Source organism: Lates calcarifer, linkage group LG15 (assembly GCF_001640805.2).
Source record: "Lates calcarifer isolate ASB-BC8 linkage group LG15, TLL_Latcal_v3, whole genome shotgun sequence".
NCBI classification, from domain to species: Eukaryota; Metazoa; Chordata; class Actinopteri; family Centropomidae; genus Lates; species Lates calcarifer.
The window spans coordinates 26,114,997-26,132,190 of NC_066847.1; the positions used below are offsets into that span (position 1 = coordinate 26,114,997).

General features: G+C 39.5%; 1 protein-coding gene across 8 annotated transcripts in view; it reads left to right on the forward strand.

Moving 5' to 3' along the window:
• Window positions 1-17,194, forward strand: part of cobl (cordon-bleu WH2 repeat protein) — a 54,966-nt gene that overhangs the window by 25,281 nt on the left and 12,491 nt on the right. For 5 of the 8 annotated variants that reach the window (XM_018685071.2, XM_018685113.2, XM_051075930.1 and 2 more), the window contains 3 exons: window positions 2,155-2,337; window positions 12,045-12,639; window positions 16,016-16,174. In XM_018685071.2, coding sequence (XP_018540587.1) covers window positions 2,155-2,337; window positions 12,045-12,639; window positions 16,016-16,174 — 937 coding nt within the window. The remainder of the gene's footprint in view (window positions 1-2,154; window positions 2,338-12,044; window positions 12,640-16,015; window positions 16,175-17,194) is intronic. The other 3 variants (XM_018685136.2, XM_018685145.2, XM_051075929.1) reach the window with 2 other exon arrangements.

A 17,194-nucleotide genomic window follows, 5' to 3' on the forward strand; every position in this document is an offset into this window, starting at 1 on the left:
GATGAGTTTATTAGGCCATTAGAGATTGCATCATTTTTATATTTTCATGTGTGGTTTGTCTCCCTTGTGATGCAGTATGTACGTCATTATCCTGGTTGCACAGAGGTTATAGGTTACGTTACGCACATAATTCTGAATGCACTGTGATCTTGGGTTCCCCCCAAGTGCTCGGGTACATTTTCCACTTTTCTCCTTCCTCGCTGTTTTGACAGATTTCATATTGTTTACCAAGGAGAGGGAGTAGAAGAGTGGGTGAGGAAGTCAGACAGAGTTCATGTGAATTTTCTGCTTTGAACATTATATTTTGGGTGAGGTGAGAAACATGTTCCTGTTTTTTTAAGGATGGAAATCACATCAAACCTTCACTCCCAACCCTTTTTTTTTGTTCTGTCAACCTCCATCTGCTATCCACCCCACCTCCCCCTTGCCCCACTCATACCCCTGTCAATCACACAGCACATTCAACAACTGTTATTCTGAGAGAATTTTTTTAAAATACATTTTATATTGTCATTTTTCTGCTGTAGGTTTAGCTTGTACAGTTTTAATCTCCTTATTTCATGTTTGTGTTCAATATGATTTTTACGCATTTGTTTATGTGTTTGTGTTTTTTATGAATCACAGACATACTTGACTACGGCTAATATGGAGAACCAAACTTTAAAACTTAAAAAGCAGTAGGGATAGAGATAGTAACCAGGAATATACAGCTGTCTGCATGTTTATTTGTAAATATACCAGCTATGAATGTAGTTGGAGTGTCTCTCAAGAATCCTTTATTCTTTATTATTAAATTTTTAATTCTTTATTTACTAATGATGATTTTGTTATTGTCTGAGTCTTCCTTTTATCCATGTTTTTGCTGTAAACAGTGGTGTTAAACAATAGTGCAATTCTGGATGTTGTGTCTATCCTCCACCCCTTTCCATGTTGGGTATCTACTGACAGCAGTAACTGATAGAATAGTCACTATAAATTATTAATACAATGGGGATAGTTTTTGAGTATGAGGTGTATCATAATAATTCTACTGGATATCTGGATATCATTGTCAAAAGTACAAAAAATACAAATGTTTTCTTGCAGTCCTTTGCTCTTGTTTTCTGTTTACCACTCTCTTAACTTGTGTGCAAGCAACAGGTTTCCCAATAAAATGTTATTTTTCATGCTGTAAGAATCAAAATAACAACAGTTAAAATATTCTATCACTTTTGGACCATTGGACTTTTCTCCTCAAGGCCTTTTCAGATGTTTTGTTCTTTCCCATTCCTCCCCACTGTGAGATGTTCTAACCTTGGGTCCAATTAATTCTAATGATCTGAACTTTATGTTCCTTTTTGCTCTGCTTTTTTGTTGTATCCAGGCATTGTCTGAACGCATCAATTAATCTGCTTTTAAACAATTTTCTGAGATCATGGGAGGGGGGGGTTCGATTTCCCCTGTTGTGCCAAGGCTCTGTACCATGCAGAGCCATGGGGAGGTTCAGACATTCAGGAGCACTTTGGGCTCTCTTTGATCAGATATCGAAAACCATGTTTTGTTCCAATGTTTTAGCAGCCACCCTTTGAAAATATGGTTGCACTTTCAATTTGAGCAAATAAATGTTGTGATAACTGTTGTGACTAAAGAATGGATTATTCAGAAACTTATACATTTGATTGCATGTTTATATATGCATGTGTGCATGCATGTCATCTCCCTCTGAGATCAGTTTCGTAGTTCATCTAGAGATTAGATAAATGCTAATGAAAAAGTAGTGACTTTTGACCCTAAGACCAATCCTTGAATAAACACTGACAGAGATGTGAGTCCTGTCAAAGCTTTTTTTTTTTTTGGAGTTATCTTACTATCTAGCACTTTTCAGTTAAATTTCCTTTAAAGTTGCCAAGAAACAAGTGATTTTTCATTCAAATTCTTGGATTTAAGCCAAGTTGATAATCAATCAAGATCTTTCATTTAATGGCATCTCAGTTATGGGTGGTGCAACAGCAGCATTAGAAATGTATATGTCTATAACTCAGTTGTCATGTGTCTGACTCACCGTAGATTGATAGTAAGATGTCATGTATGCTATTCTGCATTTACACATTTGGTCATATTTATGCTTACATACATATTTGTCAATCTTCCCTCTATTCTTGATGTTACTCACAGGGTCTTTCCACGGTGTCTGGAGTACCCAGTGTAGAAGATCGGCCCAGCACCTTGGGCCAGTCTCAGTCGGTCATGACTCTACCCAGGATGTCTCCCAAAGCTGACACCAAGAAGAGGAGGGCCCCAGCACCACCTGAAGCCCCAACACCTGTTATGGGACACCCTTGCTTTGAGGTCTGTCAGGTGAGGTGATAAAAGACCTGAGCTGAGTTTATGTGTGTTTGTCAGATTTGAATACATACCATTAAATGATGCATACCACTTACTGGAAAACAGTGCTTTCATGGATATTATTACATTATGATCAAAAGCTGGATTTGAAATTGTGTCACTCACTCCACTGTAAAACTTAACATATGTCCAGTGTAGCACTAATTCATACCTGCAGGGCAAACGAAAAGCCTCACTATCTCAAACACATGGAAATACAGGCAGAAATGAATTAAGATTATGATTATTTAGTGAAGACATACTGCATACACACAGATATTCCAAAGCTCCTTTGAAACAATGTATTATTGTGATGATAATGACGACACAACCCGGCACTTTGGTCTTAAAAAGAAAAGTCCCAGTTATTTAAAATATTTGAATCCCTCAGCTCTCAGGATGAGCTGAAATAGAACATCTGAAAGCTGCAATCTGTTTGACTCAGCCTTTCCTTTGGGTATTTTGGTGTGAGATTCAGCAGCTCAAGGTCAGAGTGACCTGTATCGTCTACATTAGAGCAGCAGCTCCCTGCAGTCTCATTATAGTGTTATGGCAGCATGCTGGGAAATGTTGTTTAGCAACCAACATCCTTCCTCCCTGTGATAATAGGTTTTGTTTATTCGGAGGAGCTGGTGTTCTTGAAGCATGTTATCGAGAGGAAATTTTGCTCTCAGGACGGCATGGAGAATGGTGTTATCCTCTTTAGCTTAATTAACTAAACTGAGCTGAGCATAGAGGAGTGGAAAACATTTCTGAGAAGTGTGTGATGAGAATCGTAGGTTACTGAAGACGCTGCAAACACAGGCGTGAATGATTTGATTCACAGTGTCTCTTGTTTTAAAAAAAAAAAAAAACACACAGCTCCTTATAGCTACTGTGATTATTTTTAGTCTTGCAAATTGTGGTTGTGTAGAGGGAGATGGTAATTTATCTGTCCCCCTGTCAGATTAAGAGTTATGACAGACACCAGAGCTGAAATACTGAGACACCACTGGGAGTCATGAGGGCAGCTAAACAGAACAGGACTTTGGAAGGTCACTCGAGGACTTGATGACTGGTCTAATAATAGATTTATCCATCTCGCTCTTGCGCCCTCTCTGAACTGTTACCCTGTCTGAACACAAAGTCTCATGTATATTCATGCACGTCCACACATTGCAAGGTCATAGTGTGGTGCAGGACACCTCTCGTGTTACACCTCTCTGTTTTCTAATGTTGCTTGTTGAGCAGAGAGATTGAGGACAGGCTGTTGATGCTTTCTGCTGGTCTTATCAACAGTTCAGCCTTAGGTCAACAAGTGTCAGAGATATCATGTGTATGCCTTACAGTTTAATAACAGAATCACAGTGATCTGTAAAAAATGGAAGATCTATGTTGATTTCATGTGCATTTTTAATTTTTGATAGTTTGATATTGTTTAATAAGGAGGGCCGATGTGATTAGCCAGCGTCACCAAAGGACACAACAGGGGTGTGAGATGCTCAAAGATTAACAACATGTTTAGCCAGTGTTTGTTGGGTGAATGCGATTAAAAAGGATTAAGTTTCATGACAGTGAAGGGTGTCATAGCAGTCAGGTTTTATCAGGACAGTTTTTTAAGAGCATTGGCATTAAAGAGCTCTGCATAACTTGGATCTGTGGAACAATTGTACATGTCAGATCTAATCACATCATAATCTGAATCCAAGTTGTACTTTCACATTTACATGTAATTTGGCAATGTAGTAGCTGGAGGTGGTATTAAAACACAATAGAGAAAAAACTGGCACACTACTGCTTGTCAGTAAAGGAGCACATCATCTTCAAAAAGTTCAAGCTCAGTGAAAGCAGATGTCACGCTATCCTTTTTAAAATATAATAGTTCTGATACAGGTTTGTCTACAAGGGATGGGCTGGCAGCGGGCCAGCTCACTGGCAGAACTCACGCACAATTTATCACTAAATGTACAGTTTGTTTTTGTTGTATCTTTTCAGTTTGTTGAATTTTGCTGACTCAGACCTGTCATTCACCAAAAACGCTTTCTCAATTCTGCAGTGTGCTGGTTTGTGTTGCAATCTGCCCCACCTTATTTCTGTATATACAGTATGAGAACGTGCGTGCATGTGTGTATTTGAGAGAGAGGAGGATTAAGCACAGCATAGCAGGTCATCTGAGGACAGCCTCCTAAGATGACTCTGCTCATTATAGACCTCCTTCTGCACTGAACAAACTTAGGTGGTCAACTAATTGTGACTTACAAGACACAGTAATGGACAGTGACATGGTAATATAAGCTATAAGGATGATGAGATTGCTATAATGAAACTAAATGGTTCAAATAGCCTTTGGGGAGGTAGAGATCACTAAGGGCGGTCATTTAAATCATAGTAGGGGAATATGGTTAGATTAACATCATCGACAAAATTAGGAGGGTCAGAATCTCTTTATATTTTACTGTGGAAATATAGGTCAACTTGAGGGCCACATTTCAGGGCAAGATGACAAGCTGGCAGTTATTTACAACTGCTTATTTTATCACAAATTATCAATTTAGGGACTTTTGTGACGAATGACATTCTGAACTGAAGCTGAATTTATGTTAAATGTAGTTATTGCACGTAGTCTGGAAGAGCTAAATATCTGAAACATTACCTTGATGAAAACCTGCATTAACACTTGGCCAAAGCAGTTTTCTCAGATAGATTTTTTGAGTGACCATTTACAGCATTGCATGTTATCATTCATATATGGCAGTAATACAATTTGTTACATATGGATTGATGTCAGGGTGTTGCCAGGGTTTTGAAATGAGAATTTCAACATCTCTTCTTAAGATCTTGTTTCATTTACAGTGATGAAAGAAGATCGTTGACCTTTTTTGATGCCTGAGGGGCAGGTTGCTATATCCAGTGGTGAGAATGGGAATAGCAAAGACACTAAAAAAAGGCATCTTCAACTGTAGGAGAATCAGATGTTTTCACATGATGGAGTTGTCACAAAGTCAGAGACATTTTTGCAGTTTTGTTTCTGCAGTTTAACAAAAAATCTGTGTATTTCTTTATGAGAGCAGCACTGAATTAAATTATGTTTTGGAACATTGAGTTCAGAGAAACACAACCTTGTTTTTTTTGGTATTTTTTTCCAGCTGTGATAGGCAATCTGTTATTGTGGTTTGGAAAGGAAGCCATGTCTACTTTGCCTCTTGTGATAAAGGAGTTCAGATAAATTCTGAGCTCTCTGCTTCACTGCTTGCTTGTGTAAGTGCATTTGTGCCCATGTATGTTGTTGTGTGTTCAAGAAAAGTCAAAGATAAAGACAGAACAACTGAAGCAGAGACTGAGAGAGAGGATTAAGAGCACCAGAGAGAAACTGAGTCACGTAGAGAGACAGAACGTCAAAGTAAGGTAACATCGGGTCTTGCAAGGGTTCACTTGTGTAAATTTAGGTTATGTGACATTAACAATGTGTAAACTCTTGGGTCATATTTCCAAAATGCATTACAGCATGAAATCGGGTTGGCATGGTCTTTGCACCACCCTTCCATGTCCACATGTATGTAGACCTGGAAAAACGTTATAATACAGCCAATCAAGCAAGGTCCAATACAATATAAAACCATGGTCTGCACAGCAGAGCTTCTTGTGAAACCTAGAATCAGGGAAGGGAGATGTGCGGGTAGAAGACAGACGTTTCAAAATTTCACATCATGTCTGTTGAGAAATGTGAATCCTGGTGTGGGAATTAAGATTTGATGAGTGTCTCTCAGTTGGAAGTGCACAAATGAACCTTGGCAGTAGAAAGAGAAATCCAATTGTCAGATCTGACAAAGAATTACCAAGGACAACTCTGATGATGTTGAGTTGATTTTTGACCAGATCTTAATTATGACTGTTTGCAGTACTTCTTCAGTTCACTACTTCTCAGTGTGCTCTTTGTTTGGTCCAGCCTGTGCAGGTTTTTGTGTCTGGGACAGCTGTCTGGACGCCTGTGTGCGGATGTGATTATACAGTGTATGTATGCAGTTGTGCATGTTTGTTAAACAGCATGGCAGTCTGAACTTTATGTCAAAAACGGTTTTCTGTGTTGCATGAACTAGTTTTTGTGCATGTTGGAAGCCTCCCTGTGTCTGTGTGGCCTCTTGATTGATCGAGCTGGCTATGTTTTTCCTCCTGATGATCTGTCACTCTGCGAAAACAGAGAGTTGGCAGCAGAGGGAGGCTTGTTTTTCACAGCCATCCATCAGTCCTGTAATTGTCTATAACGGTAGCTAACTTTAATCTGCTCTAATGCACTGCTCTGGTTCAATCAGCCAGACATAACACAAATTGCTGCTGGATCTGTGTTCAGTAATGTAGAGTTTCTATAAGACTTTTACTATACTTTCTTTGCTTTGGTTTTTCTTCTTTGCAATCCATCTGTCTTGTTTTCTCATCATTCTTTGTTTCCCCTGGGTATCAGCTTTTCTTTTGTTACACACCCTCGGTTTTGTCTCCTTTACAACACTGTCAGCCTGGTCACAGCTTCACCCGATGAATACACCCTCCACTTAACAATATGAACAAATGGTCAGCCATACTGTTGTTGGGTTTCATTGCTGTTAGTCCCTGTTGTATTTGCAGTCAGATTGGCTTAGCCTCGGTCAGATAAGAGTCTGAGAGAGAACAAGAGAACAAAACAAGGGAAGGTTAAAATGAGAAAAGCAGTGCAAAGACAGAAAATACAACAGAACTTGGGTGTTCCTGATGTGAGAGGTTAGTTGAGGTTTCAAAGGATGTATAAATTGATGTTTACCCATCTGCCACATGCTTCTACTGTATCTCATATTCTTACTGAACAAAAAGGGTTTTGTTGAATCATTTTGGAGCAAAGAAAAAGTGAGACTTATGCAAAAATAAAAATAAAAATAAAAAGGCAGCCCTGCCTCTGTTCATCCTTCATCCTCATCCTTCATCTTTCCTTTAGAGCTGCTGTTTTTATTAATTTGTGCTACAGTTGAACACAGCAGTTGCTCTGGTTTTTGTGAGGCAGTCTGCATTTTGCAAAATCAGTTACATATATGAGACATCAGAGCTATTGAATGTCAGTGTTAACAGGTAAACAGATATATTTTTAAGAGTTTAATTCATTATCAGTGGTTACCCTGCATACTGAACCTTCAAACTGTTAAATTTGCATTTATTGTACATGTCTACTAACAACATAATCACTGTTGATATTAAAGCACAACATGTCTTGTGTACTGTATGTCTGTTTGGTCTTGTGGTTGTGGTGCCTGAAGTACTCTAGGTAGGCAAGACACTATAAGCTTTCTATTCTTACGCACTGACCTTGAAGATTGTGAAAGTATGAGTTAGGGGCCAGGAATAGGGGAACATGTCACCCTGCCATGCGGCCTATGTAGGACAGGATTTGTTTGCACTTAAAGCTGTCAAAACATCTTGTGTTTGACACCAGCGAGGACAAATGGGACAAACGAATGAGGTGAATCTATGTTTATGTCACTCTCATACTGTCGCATCTGAACCTGTGTGTGTTATAATTCCTCTAAACTGTAGTGAATAAATGCATGGAATCTGAATATATTGAAACTTTAGAGAACCAATTTTGGTATGGATTAGAATTAATAAGCAATCAGTGAATACCTCTAAATATGTACCTTTTATTTTTGCAAATATAGATAACTTTACATAATCTAATAATCAGGGATGCAGATATGCCACTTTTGTGTAAAACAGGGGAACATAAAAATCAGTAAAAGCACCATGTTCCATATTAGATGACTCAGAATGGCAATAGGACCCCCAAAAAGTGACTTTTTAATTTGACTTAACCTGCTATGGATTTTCAGTTTTTATTGACAAATTATTCACTTTATTACTACTATTACTACTTCTAGAATTAACATATTATGTTATTGTAGCCTGATTTCTCTCACCTCTGACCCAAACCCCACTGTTCCTTTCAACATCACTGTAAATGTAGGGAAAAGGTAAAGAAAACATAAAATTTCACTGGGTTAGTGGGACAAAGTAGACGACAATGGAACTGGGTCAGCCGTGTGTCTCCTTATCCTTAGCTAGCCTCTTCTCCGCCCCTCCTTTTCACACACACATTGTTAAGACTTTTAACATAAAAGTCTTTTCATCATACATGCACAGCCACATATGTTCATTATAACACACACACAATAACCCTAACACACGCTAACTGTCCTCCAGTCTACTGTTAGGATGTTTTTGACCTCTGTGCCCTCACAGTGTCAGCCACTATTATTATATCTGACACGCAGATACATACACACACTTCTGTGCACACACATGCATATATGAATGTACTCATGCATGTTGACATGCACATGCACACACATATACAGTGTGTGCACACATACTCTATTTCACATTCCACATTAGTGCTGTAATGTTGCCCTGTTACAAAGCCCCTCACCCATCAAGAGTCCTTCAAAACAACTGATGAATGGTCACGCCACCAGGTTGAAGCCTCCATGGGTGGCCCTATCTGATCAACATGCTCCAACATGGGGCCCTTTGCCTCTCAAACCATAGAGTGGAAAATTTAATGGACACACAAGATTGTCCTGGCATGGCCTTCTATGCACTTTTGTGTAAAAGCACATTCCCTTAAAAATATACCCATGTACACAAATTACTCATTGTTCTTTAATGAACCAAAACGAGACCAAATAAGAAGAGGAAAATTGTAATGTGTTTAACCAAAGAAGCATGGAGATAGAATATAACAGCTTGCTCAGGAAGTACATATTATGGTTGATGTGTTTCTCTTTCCTGACCAGTTGTGATCAGTGAAAGACTCTGATTACACATTAAATTGACCAAAAAATTTGAGCAATTTATTTGTTTCATTTTCTCCACTACCTTTTACTTTACTTATGCTAACTTGTTAGTCAGGATAATGAAACAGTAAACAACACTACAACATTTTTACAGTGGAGCCTCTGTCCTACAATAACAGATTCAGCCCATCCTCAGTCCAAGCACCATTTATGAGACACTGCAGAGAACAGAAAAGCTTTGAGTAGCCATAATCAAGTTTTTTATTTTGCTCTTGTCAGTGGATGTTACTGTAGAAACAAACAAAATCACACTGGTATGGAAACAAGGAAGTCAGATAATCAGATAGTGGGTGATGATGTCCCTATATCCTTTCTTAATTATCAGAAACAAATGGACTACTGTTGACTTGTTGATTATATTTTTTGTAGAATTAAGATAAACCTCCTCTCTTACTAAGACCTTATAGATATTTAATACACATGAATATGATACATAAGATCTAAATAGTCATCCTAAATAAAAGCACCTACATGATCAATTAATTTCAAAAACAGAAAATGGAAAGAAGTTTTTAGCTTCTTCATGTATTCACATACTGTACATTGATTTTATCATTCCACCATCTTTGATTACTATATTGTGTTTTTCACAATCTAATGTGAAAGAATGGCTATAGAGTGAACTCATCACTTACTTTCACCACTTTGCATTGATTTAATTTGACAATATCTCTGCTGTTGATTTGATGCAACATGACTTGACTATACTCTATGCATCAGGACTTGAGAATACATTCAGTGCTCTGACAGTCCTTTGGGTCTGTTGTGACTTGACTTGTGATGTCATGAATCAAGGCTGACTTGACAAATGAAAAGCAAAAGTGGCTAGATCCTGCCTCTAGCTCGAAGCAATACATGTGTGCATACTGCAACACATGCTGCTTGACAAAAGTGATCTTTTCTTAACCATTGACCAGGATCATCTACCCTGATGATACACAGCTTGCTCCTCTTGTTTGAAAAACTGCTGCAAATGTAAAATCAGTAAACAACACACATAAACACAGTGTATACATAATCATATTACATAGTGAGCTTAACTTAATGTATAGTGTGACCTTGAATGTGGTATAATATAGAGTCTTGAGTCTTGGCTTCAGTCTCTTAACAATCTTAAGTACATGCTGCGTTCCCAGTCATGGCGCCAATAAGCCCATGAGAGCAGCACACACTTAACCCTGCAACCCTCAACAACCCCCTAATCCATACACCCCAGCTCAGTCTGACATATGAGATATACTGTTCCTTCTCATGTGTGCGTGCACTTGTGGGCATTTGTGAGAGTGTATATGTGCTCATATAGTCATACAGAAAAGTGTGTGTGCAATGCATGTGCATGTGTGTTGAGGCCACAGCTTTCTTCCTTTCATAGCAGGGCTTGGCTGCAGTCTTATGTTTCACTCTGCAGGGAACACACACACAACACACAAATATACTGGCGCACATGTATGCATGCATACCACATACAAACACACACACACATGCACACACACACACATTGAATCTTCATAGGCAAGTCAGTCATCCATTTCAGCTTCAACTTTGGCCCACATCAATGGTAAGTCTGTATTCATGTATGTATGAATGCCAGACAGGGAGAGAAGCAGGAGACCAAGGAAGAGAAAGACAACCAGTTGGGGGGCCATTTGGATTTTCATAGCATGCCATGCAGTGAGTTCATTGAGTTCATATGTGTGAACCCTATTTGCCTGCAGAAAGGCAAGATGGCCTGATCTGTCTCTTGCCATAGTAAAAGCTGCATGTAGTGTTGCTGTATGATGCAACAGTACATGCAGCTTCGGGCATGTTCTCAGTAGAGTTTCAGAGTGAAGAAAAGTTGAATACCACACTGGCAATTTGTATTTCTTAGAAAAAAGGACGACCATACTGTTCAAACCTGCCCATAGAACTTTTAAATTGATTCATAGAAAACTGACTTTACAGAGTGAGATCACTTATACAGGAGGGTGAGAATGACTCCATTTCCCTATGGAATGAAACAGATATTCTTGTACTTGTTAGTCGATTCATAGTTTTATCAGATTTCTCTCTATCTTTCCTCCTTTACCCTCCTCTCCCTCTATATAAAAAAACACTTGCTCCCAACCAGCCTGAATTTTGGATTTTGGTTTGCTATCACATTCATTATAAAAGATGTAAAACAGTGTTAATGTTATGAGACATCAAATGAGCTGAATGTCACTTCATATATTTGACTTTTTTCTATCATTGACTTCCTGCCTAAGTAGCTTAGTTTGTTGTCTGCCAAAAACAGTGTTTGAACTGAAATGAATGTTAATGTGAAGATACAGAAAACAACATGACAAGAGTTTCTAGATTTTTTTCTTTTGTGTTTGCACACACGGAAGAAATGACATGTCTTTGCTAATAACTGAGCTGTCATTCCACCCCCTGAAATGCGTTTCAGCATTACAAATAATTCAGCAAGGCAGTGTTACATTTGAATGATAGTTAATGTCCCCACGAATAATTAGGAGAAACACCAGAGTACACATATCAATATCTGCTATCACAATAACACTACATTAGATTAACTGTATCACTGCCAGCTGTTATATGTCTTCTTGTAGGATAATTTAAAAGGAATGTTGACATTCTGATGGATTTGAAGACTCAGACGCCTGCCAGAACTCCACTTGATTTAATTACTCAGTAGTAAACTCTACTTCAGTCCTGGCAGACTGAATTTACAGGCTGATTCATGGTTAGGCCACACACGCATACACATGCAAGCACACATACACAAGGTGCTCGCATAAATTAACTCTCTACTGTCTCTCTCCTTTTCTTTCTCTTATTTTCTATCAGATGGGTCCTGGCTCAGAAAGCCAACAGAGGAAAAGAAAGGCTCCAGCCCCTCCACCAACCCCAGCTTCCATCACCCCAGGCTCTGATGAAACTTCAGCCTCTACTGCTCCCACTCCTGATAGCCATGCTACTGAAACACCTACCCCAGCCTTCCGCTCCAAGGTGGCACAGTCAGTTCCAGTCTCCTCTACCATTGTGGTAATGCAAACAGTAAAACCAGCCCCCTTGAAAACAGCAGTACAACCTGCCATCCCAGCTACCAGCTCCCCAACCCCAAGCAGCAGCACCACTGACAGCCTAGCTGTCCAGGATTCCAGCTCTGAACTCAGCCACAGCCTTGATGACTCAGATGCTGACCTAGACCAGGCTGGTTCCCAATGCAGCAGCCTCTCCAGCAGCACAGTGAGCGGCTCTGTGCTGGTCCAGCCAGCACCAAAGAGCTTTAGTAGCAGGATGGAGGAATCACAGGAGTCTAGCAGCTTGGCTGCCAAATTAAATCAAGAGGTGATCTCGGCCAGCAGCTCCAGGTCGGAGACTGAGTCGGCCCTCAATCTGAAACTGGATGAAGTTGAGAACAACAGACACAGCGCAATGGGTAAATAACAGACAATCAACACACCATACACAAAAATTGACATTTGAAGACATAGGTTTAGATGTTACCAACTTAGAAAAATATAAATTTATTTGTAATACTCTTAAATTCTTGCTCTCTGAAAACACACTGTAATTATGTGTGTTTTTCCATTGTTTGTGATGACACAACCTATTTTGTTGAAGTAATTGCTTAACATCTCTCAGTTGGCAGACTTCTTCACAAATTAAAGGCAGAGACACCAGCACTGGTAGACTATTATATTCCCCAACAGCATAACAGCATGTTATCAACAGGAATAATACCAAATGCCATCTATAAGTATTTATAATTATAAAGCAGAAAGGCAGTGAAGCTGTAATGAGATCTGCCTGTTGTTTTTATGTATCATTATGCCATGTACTCTCTTTGTTTTAATCAGATAACATTGCAAATTAAAGTGTGATTTAAACCAATGTTTATATTCATCAAAGAAAATGAACTAGGCTCTTGATCACTGAACTCTTGAGAGTGATGGTAAACACTCTCTCTATATGTCAAAGAAGTGAGACGGTCAGAAGTTGCCCTGCACAGATTTCTGAACCTCTGCCTTGGAGAACTGCGCCGTCACACAGCAGCAACATTTGAATAACTGTCAAGAATGAACCTCTCTGTGTGTATGTGTGTGTGTGTGTGTGTGTGTGTGTGTGTGTGTGTGTGAGAGTGAGTGAGTGAGTGTGTGTGAGTGCGTGCTTGCGCGTGAGAGCGCACGTCATGGCTTATGGTACAGGAACTAGTGGAGCTGGTTTTCATCATAGCTCATGAGACAGTGCAGTCCTTGTCTCTTGCCCATGCTTATCAATCCCTCGCTTTTTATCTCTCTCTCTTTCCCTCTCTCTTTCTGTGTCCCTCTCTTTATTTCTCTCCCTGTCTTTCTCATATGCATGCAGCCCCTCACACAAACCACCAAAGCTGGCAGATATAAAGTCAGACAGATCCATCACAGATTTAAACAGGCTCTGCTTGAACTTTCACTGGCCTCATATCGATCTTCATATAACCTAGATGTTTCTCTGTAGCAAAGTGAGATTGCAGCAGAGGGCTGCTGTGTTTGACAGGGGCAGAGATGAGAGAGTTGCAGACCTCAGAAAACGGATGAGAAAGGTGAGAGTACCAGAATGAAGTTCAGAGAAAGGAGCATGGGAAGGTTTTGGCAGTGGAATGACAGCATAGCAAGGTAGAAACAAGGGGACTAGAGGGTTTAAAGGAGGAGGAGGATGATGGACAGGCAGATGAAAGCAGGAGAAAGGATGAAGTATGAGGAGGTTTTTGCATTAGACAGGATAGAACAGACAGCATGAGGATCATTAATAAATTTATAGACTTAGCTACTTCTCTTTTTCTCTACTGTGACACTCTGCTGACAGTGCGTCACCTTCTCTCCTCTCTTTTGCTTTGACTCTCTCCTATGTTTCAGTCTTCCTCTATTCCTCTTCACGATGCATTAGAAAATATTCACAGAGTTAAAATGTGTATTTGTACTAAAATAGTTTTATTCTCAAAGCCACATTCTTTTAAAAGACACCCTTTTTTGTCCTACAGACAACCTCACCATAAACTTTTCTACTTTTCACATCCACACCTGACAACTCGTTATATATGAACAGTACATATTTGGCAGTGAATGAATAGCTGGTATACACGTTAGGGCTAGACAGGTACACCCTGCATGTACAGTATATAGTGGTACCTTCATGCTTGTATAGGCAGAGCCAGAAATGTACACAGAACATTTATTAGGTTTCAGTTAGTCTTTCATTTCTATATGTTTGATTTAGTCTGTAATTTTGTAGGTTTTATATAGCCTTTCATTTTAGCAAAACTGATGTGTATGTCAAACCGTAAATTGTTTGCCATTTGCTCTAGAAAGCTTTGTGATAAAGATCTAGAATTTTAAATAAACAGAAGTGGAGCTGCAGTAGATTTAAATCTCGGTTTTTCACCATTGCTTCTTTGAGCACTTGGTGTAAGGTCATATTTACCGTATATGTTCAAATTGTATTGAGCTGTTGAAACGTAAAATGTCTATGAGTATGCCTGTGGATTCAGGTGTGTGTTTGTGTGTGCTCTATATGTTAGGCAGGGGAAAACATTATGTCGATGTTTATATCAGTCTGAATTTAAAGCTTGGTTGAAATCAGAGAACAACAAAATTGCCGTAGTTAATTAAAGAAAACATGTAGAATGTGGAATTTTAGTTTTCTCATAAGCTTCATGTTGAAGCAGAGAGGTCAGTGTAAAATGTAAATTATTGTTTCTGTTTTATATCTAGTATATCTCCATGTTATGTTTATATCTGGCACAACCTTTATTGGTTCATATTTACAAAGTGATATACAGCAGTACTGTACTGTTTTTTGAGACTGTGTCCATGTTAATAATACTGCTACTTAGTGCAGCACCTAAGGCTTCAGTGCAGCTCCATGCAGTGAAAGTATAAATTATAAATAAATAGGGAAAGAGGATTCAACCATTTCAACCTGCTTGTGTGTGTTCCAGAGGCTGCCAAGGTTATGATGGTGTAGTTTATCATCTCAGCTCTGCATGCTGTTTCAGTTCCCTCCTATTGTTGACAACAGAGTAAACAGATAAAGTAGCACATAGACAGCACCTGCTGACTAAGACACACCACACTGATGCATCACAAGCCTTATAAGGAAATTTTGGTAGATCTATTTCAGCAGTGCTGTTTAACTGTATTTGTAATTGCTTTTTGCCCCTACCTCCCAATATGTTATCCAGATTGATTTAGTCCTATTGGTCAGTCTGTACTTCTTTCAGCATTACCTGTCCCTTGTGCTTAATGTGTGTACGATCACATACATATATACTGCTCATATTACAAATTGGTAGAGTATGCAGCTAAGAAACAACAGTTCTGCTCCTGGTACATATTTATTTTTATTCTAGATTTTAAAAGATACAGGATTTATGGAAACTCAAGGTAGCTGCAAACTAGTCACTTTTAGTAAATCTTCAGCTGATATTTTACAGGACTTTTTTTTGCTAACGTTGCCCCCCCCACAGTCAAGCAAACTGTGAAATGCCACAGGAGCAATGGTAAAAACTTGCAAATGAGTGTACTGTAAACTGAAACTTACTGCACTCTGAAAATGACAACCACCATGGCTCAGAAACAAAGAAAGCATCATACAAAAACACAGCAGCCAATATGTTGCCAGAGTAAATAAAAAACAAAGATCTTGTTGATTACATGTTTTCTTTGCTGCTTTTGATTAGATAAGAAGTTTGTATTTAAGATGTTTGTGTCACATTCCCCATTTTTACAAGCATGGCCATCACTGCCTGCCCTGCCTGCATGTTGTTTCTCCTCCAGGAACTGCTGATCAACTAGCGCCGCCCAAACCTCGGCGTTCCCCGGCCCGGGAACCACCACAGCTTGTCCTGCCCCCTACCCTATCAACTCCTCCCATTGAGCCCACAGAAAGTAACTCCCCAGAGAGTCCCATGCAAGTGGAGGAAGTAGCTCCCCAGTGTAGGTCCCAGATGGACTGCCTCTCCTTCTCCTTCACTCTCTTTCTTTTCTCTCCTAGAAGCTGCTCTCCTGGTTTTCTAACTTTTACTTTATTTTTCTCAAATCAGTTTGTATTTTTGCAACTATCCTTGACTGCCAAATCTGTGTGCATGTGTGTATATATGAATACTGCACTGTGTCCTCACATGCTTTCCATCTCTCAATCACTGAACCAGGCAGCTGAGTTGTTAAGTGATACTGGGTCCATGTGAGGTCAAGGTGCTTCATATCTATATATCTTTAAGCCCTGTTATTTCTTCTGGGCCCAACGGTAAGGGCTGAGGTCAACACCAATCAACTGGAGTGCCTTTTATGTTGCATTTATACAGTACATAGGAGTATAACATAAGGGATGCTGAATTGTATGTAAGCCACCTTCTGTCCCTGAATGCCCTCTCTGCATGATAAAGGCTAGATGACCAAAATACTACTGTGTTTTTGTTTCACTGCTTGTTGTACTCGGTTTCTTTCGGTCTTTACTTTAAGGTTTTTCTCTGGATGCCTTTTCCGTTGCCATTTCCACCAAGTACAATGTTGATGATCTATCCATCTCAAATCACATCTGTTCTTTTCTTTACTCCACACCCCACACCCTCATTTGTAGTGTACTGCTGTGGGCCTGTGCGTCTGCGCCCTAAACACTCCTGAAGTCTCCCTCTGGCTTGACCCTTCCTTCGTCCAACAGTCCTTTTCACCTGTTCCCCTTGCTTTTTCTCCGCCCTTCTCATTTCTGCTGGACCTTCCTCTGACCTTCACCGTCCCCCTGTTATTCTTTTGAGGAATGTTCTACTGTTTCTTTTGTCCGCTTGTATTTGTTGTTACAGTCTCAATTCTATCGTAATTTGAATTTTCTGTCTCGATTACTTGCTTTCACTTGGTGTCACAGTGGACTCACAGGAGTAACTTTGCAGCACCTTTACTGCATCTGTCCTTATGATGGTTTGGATTTGATCCTGTTTAGGACAGAAGATGCCATAAGTG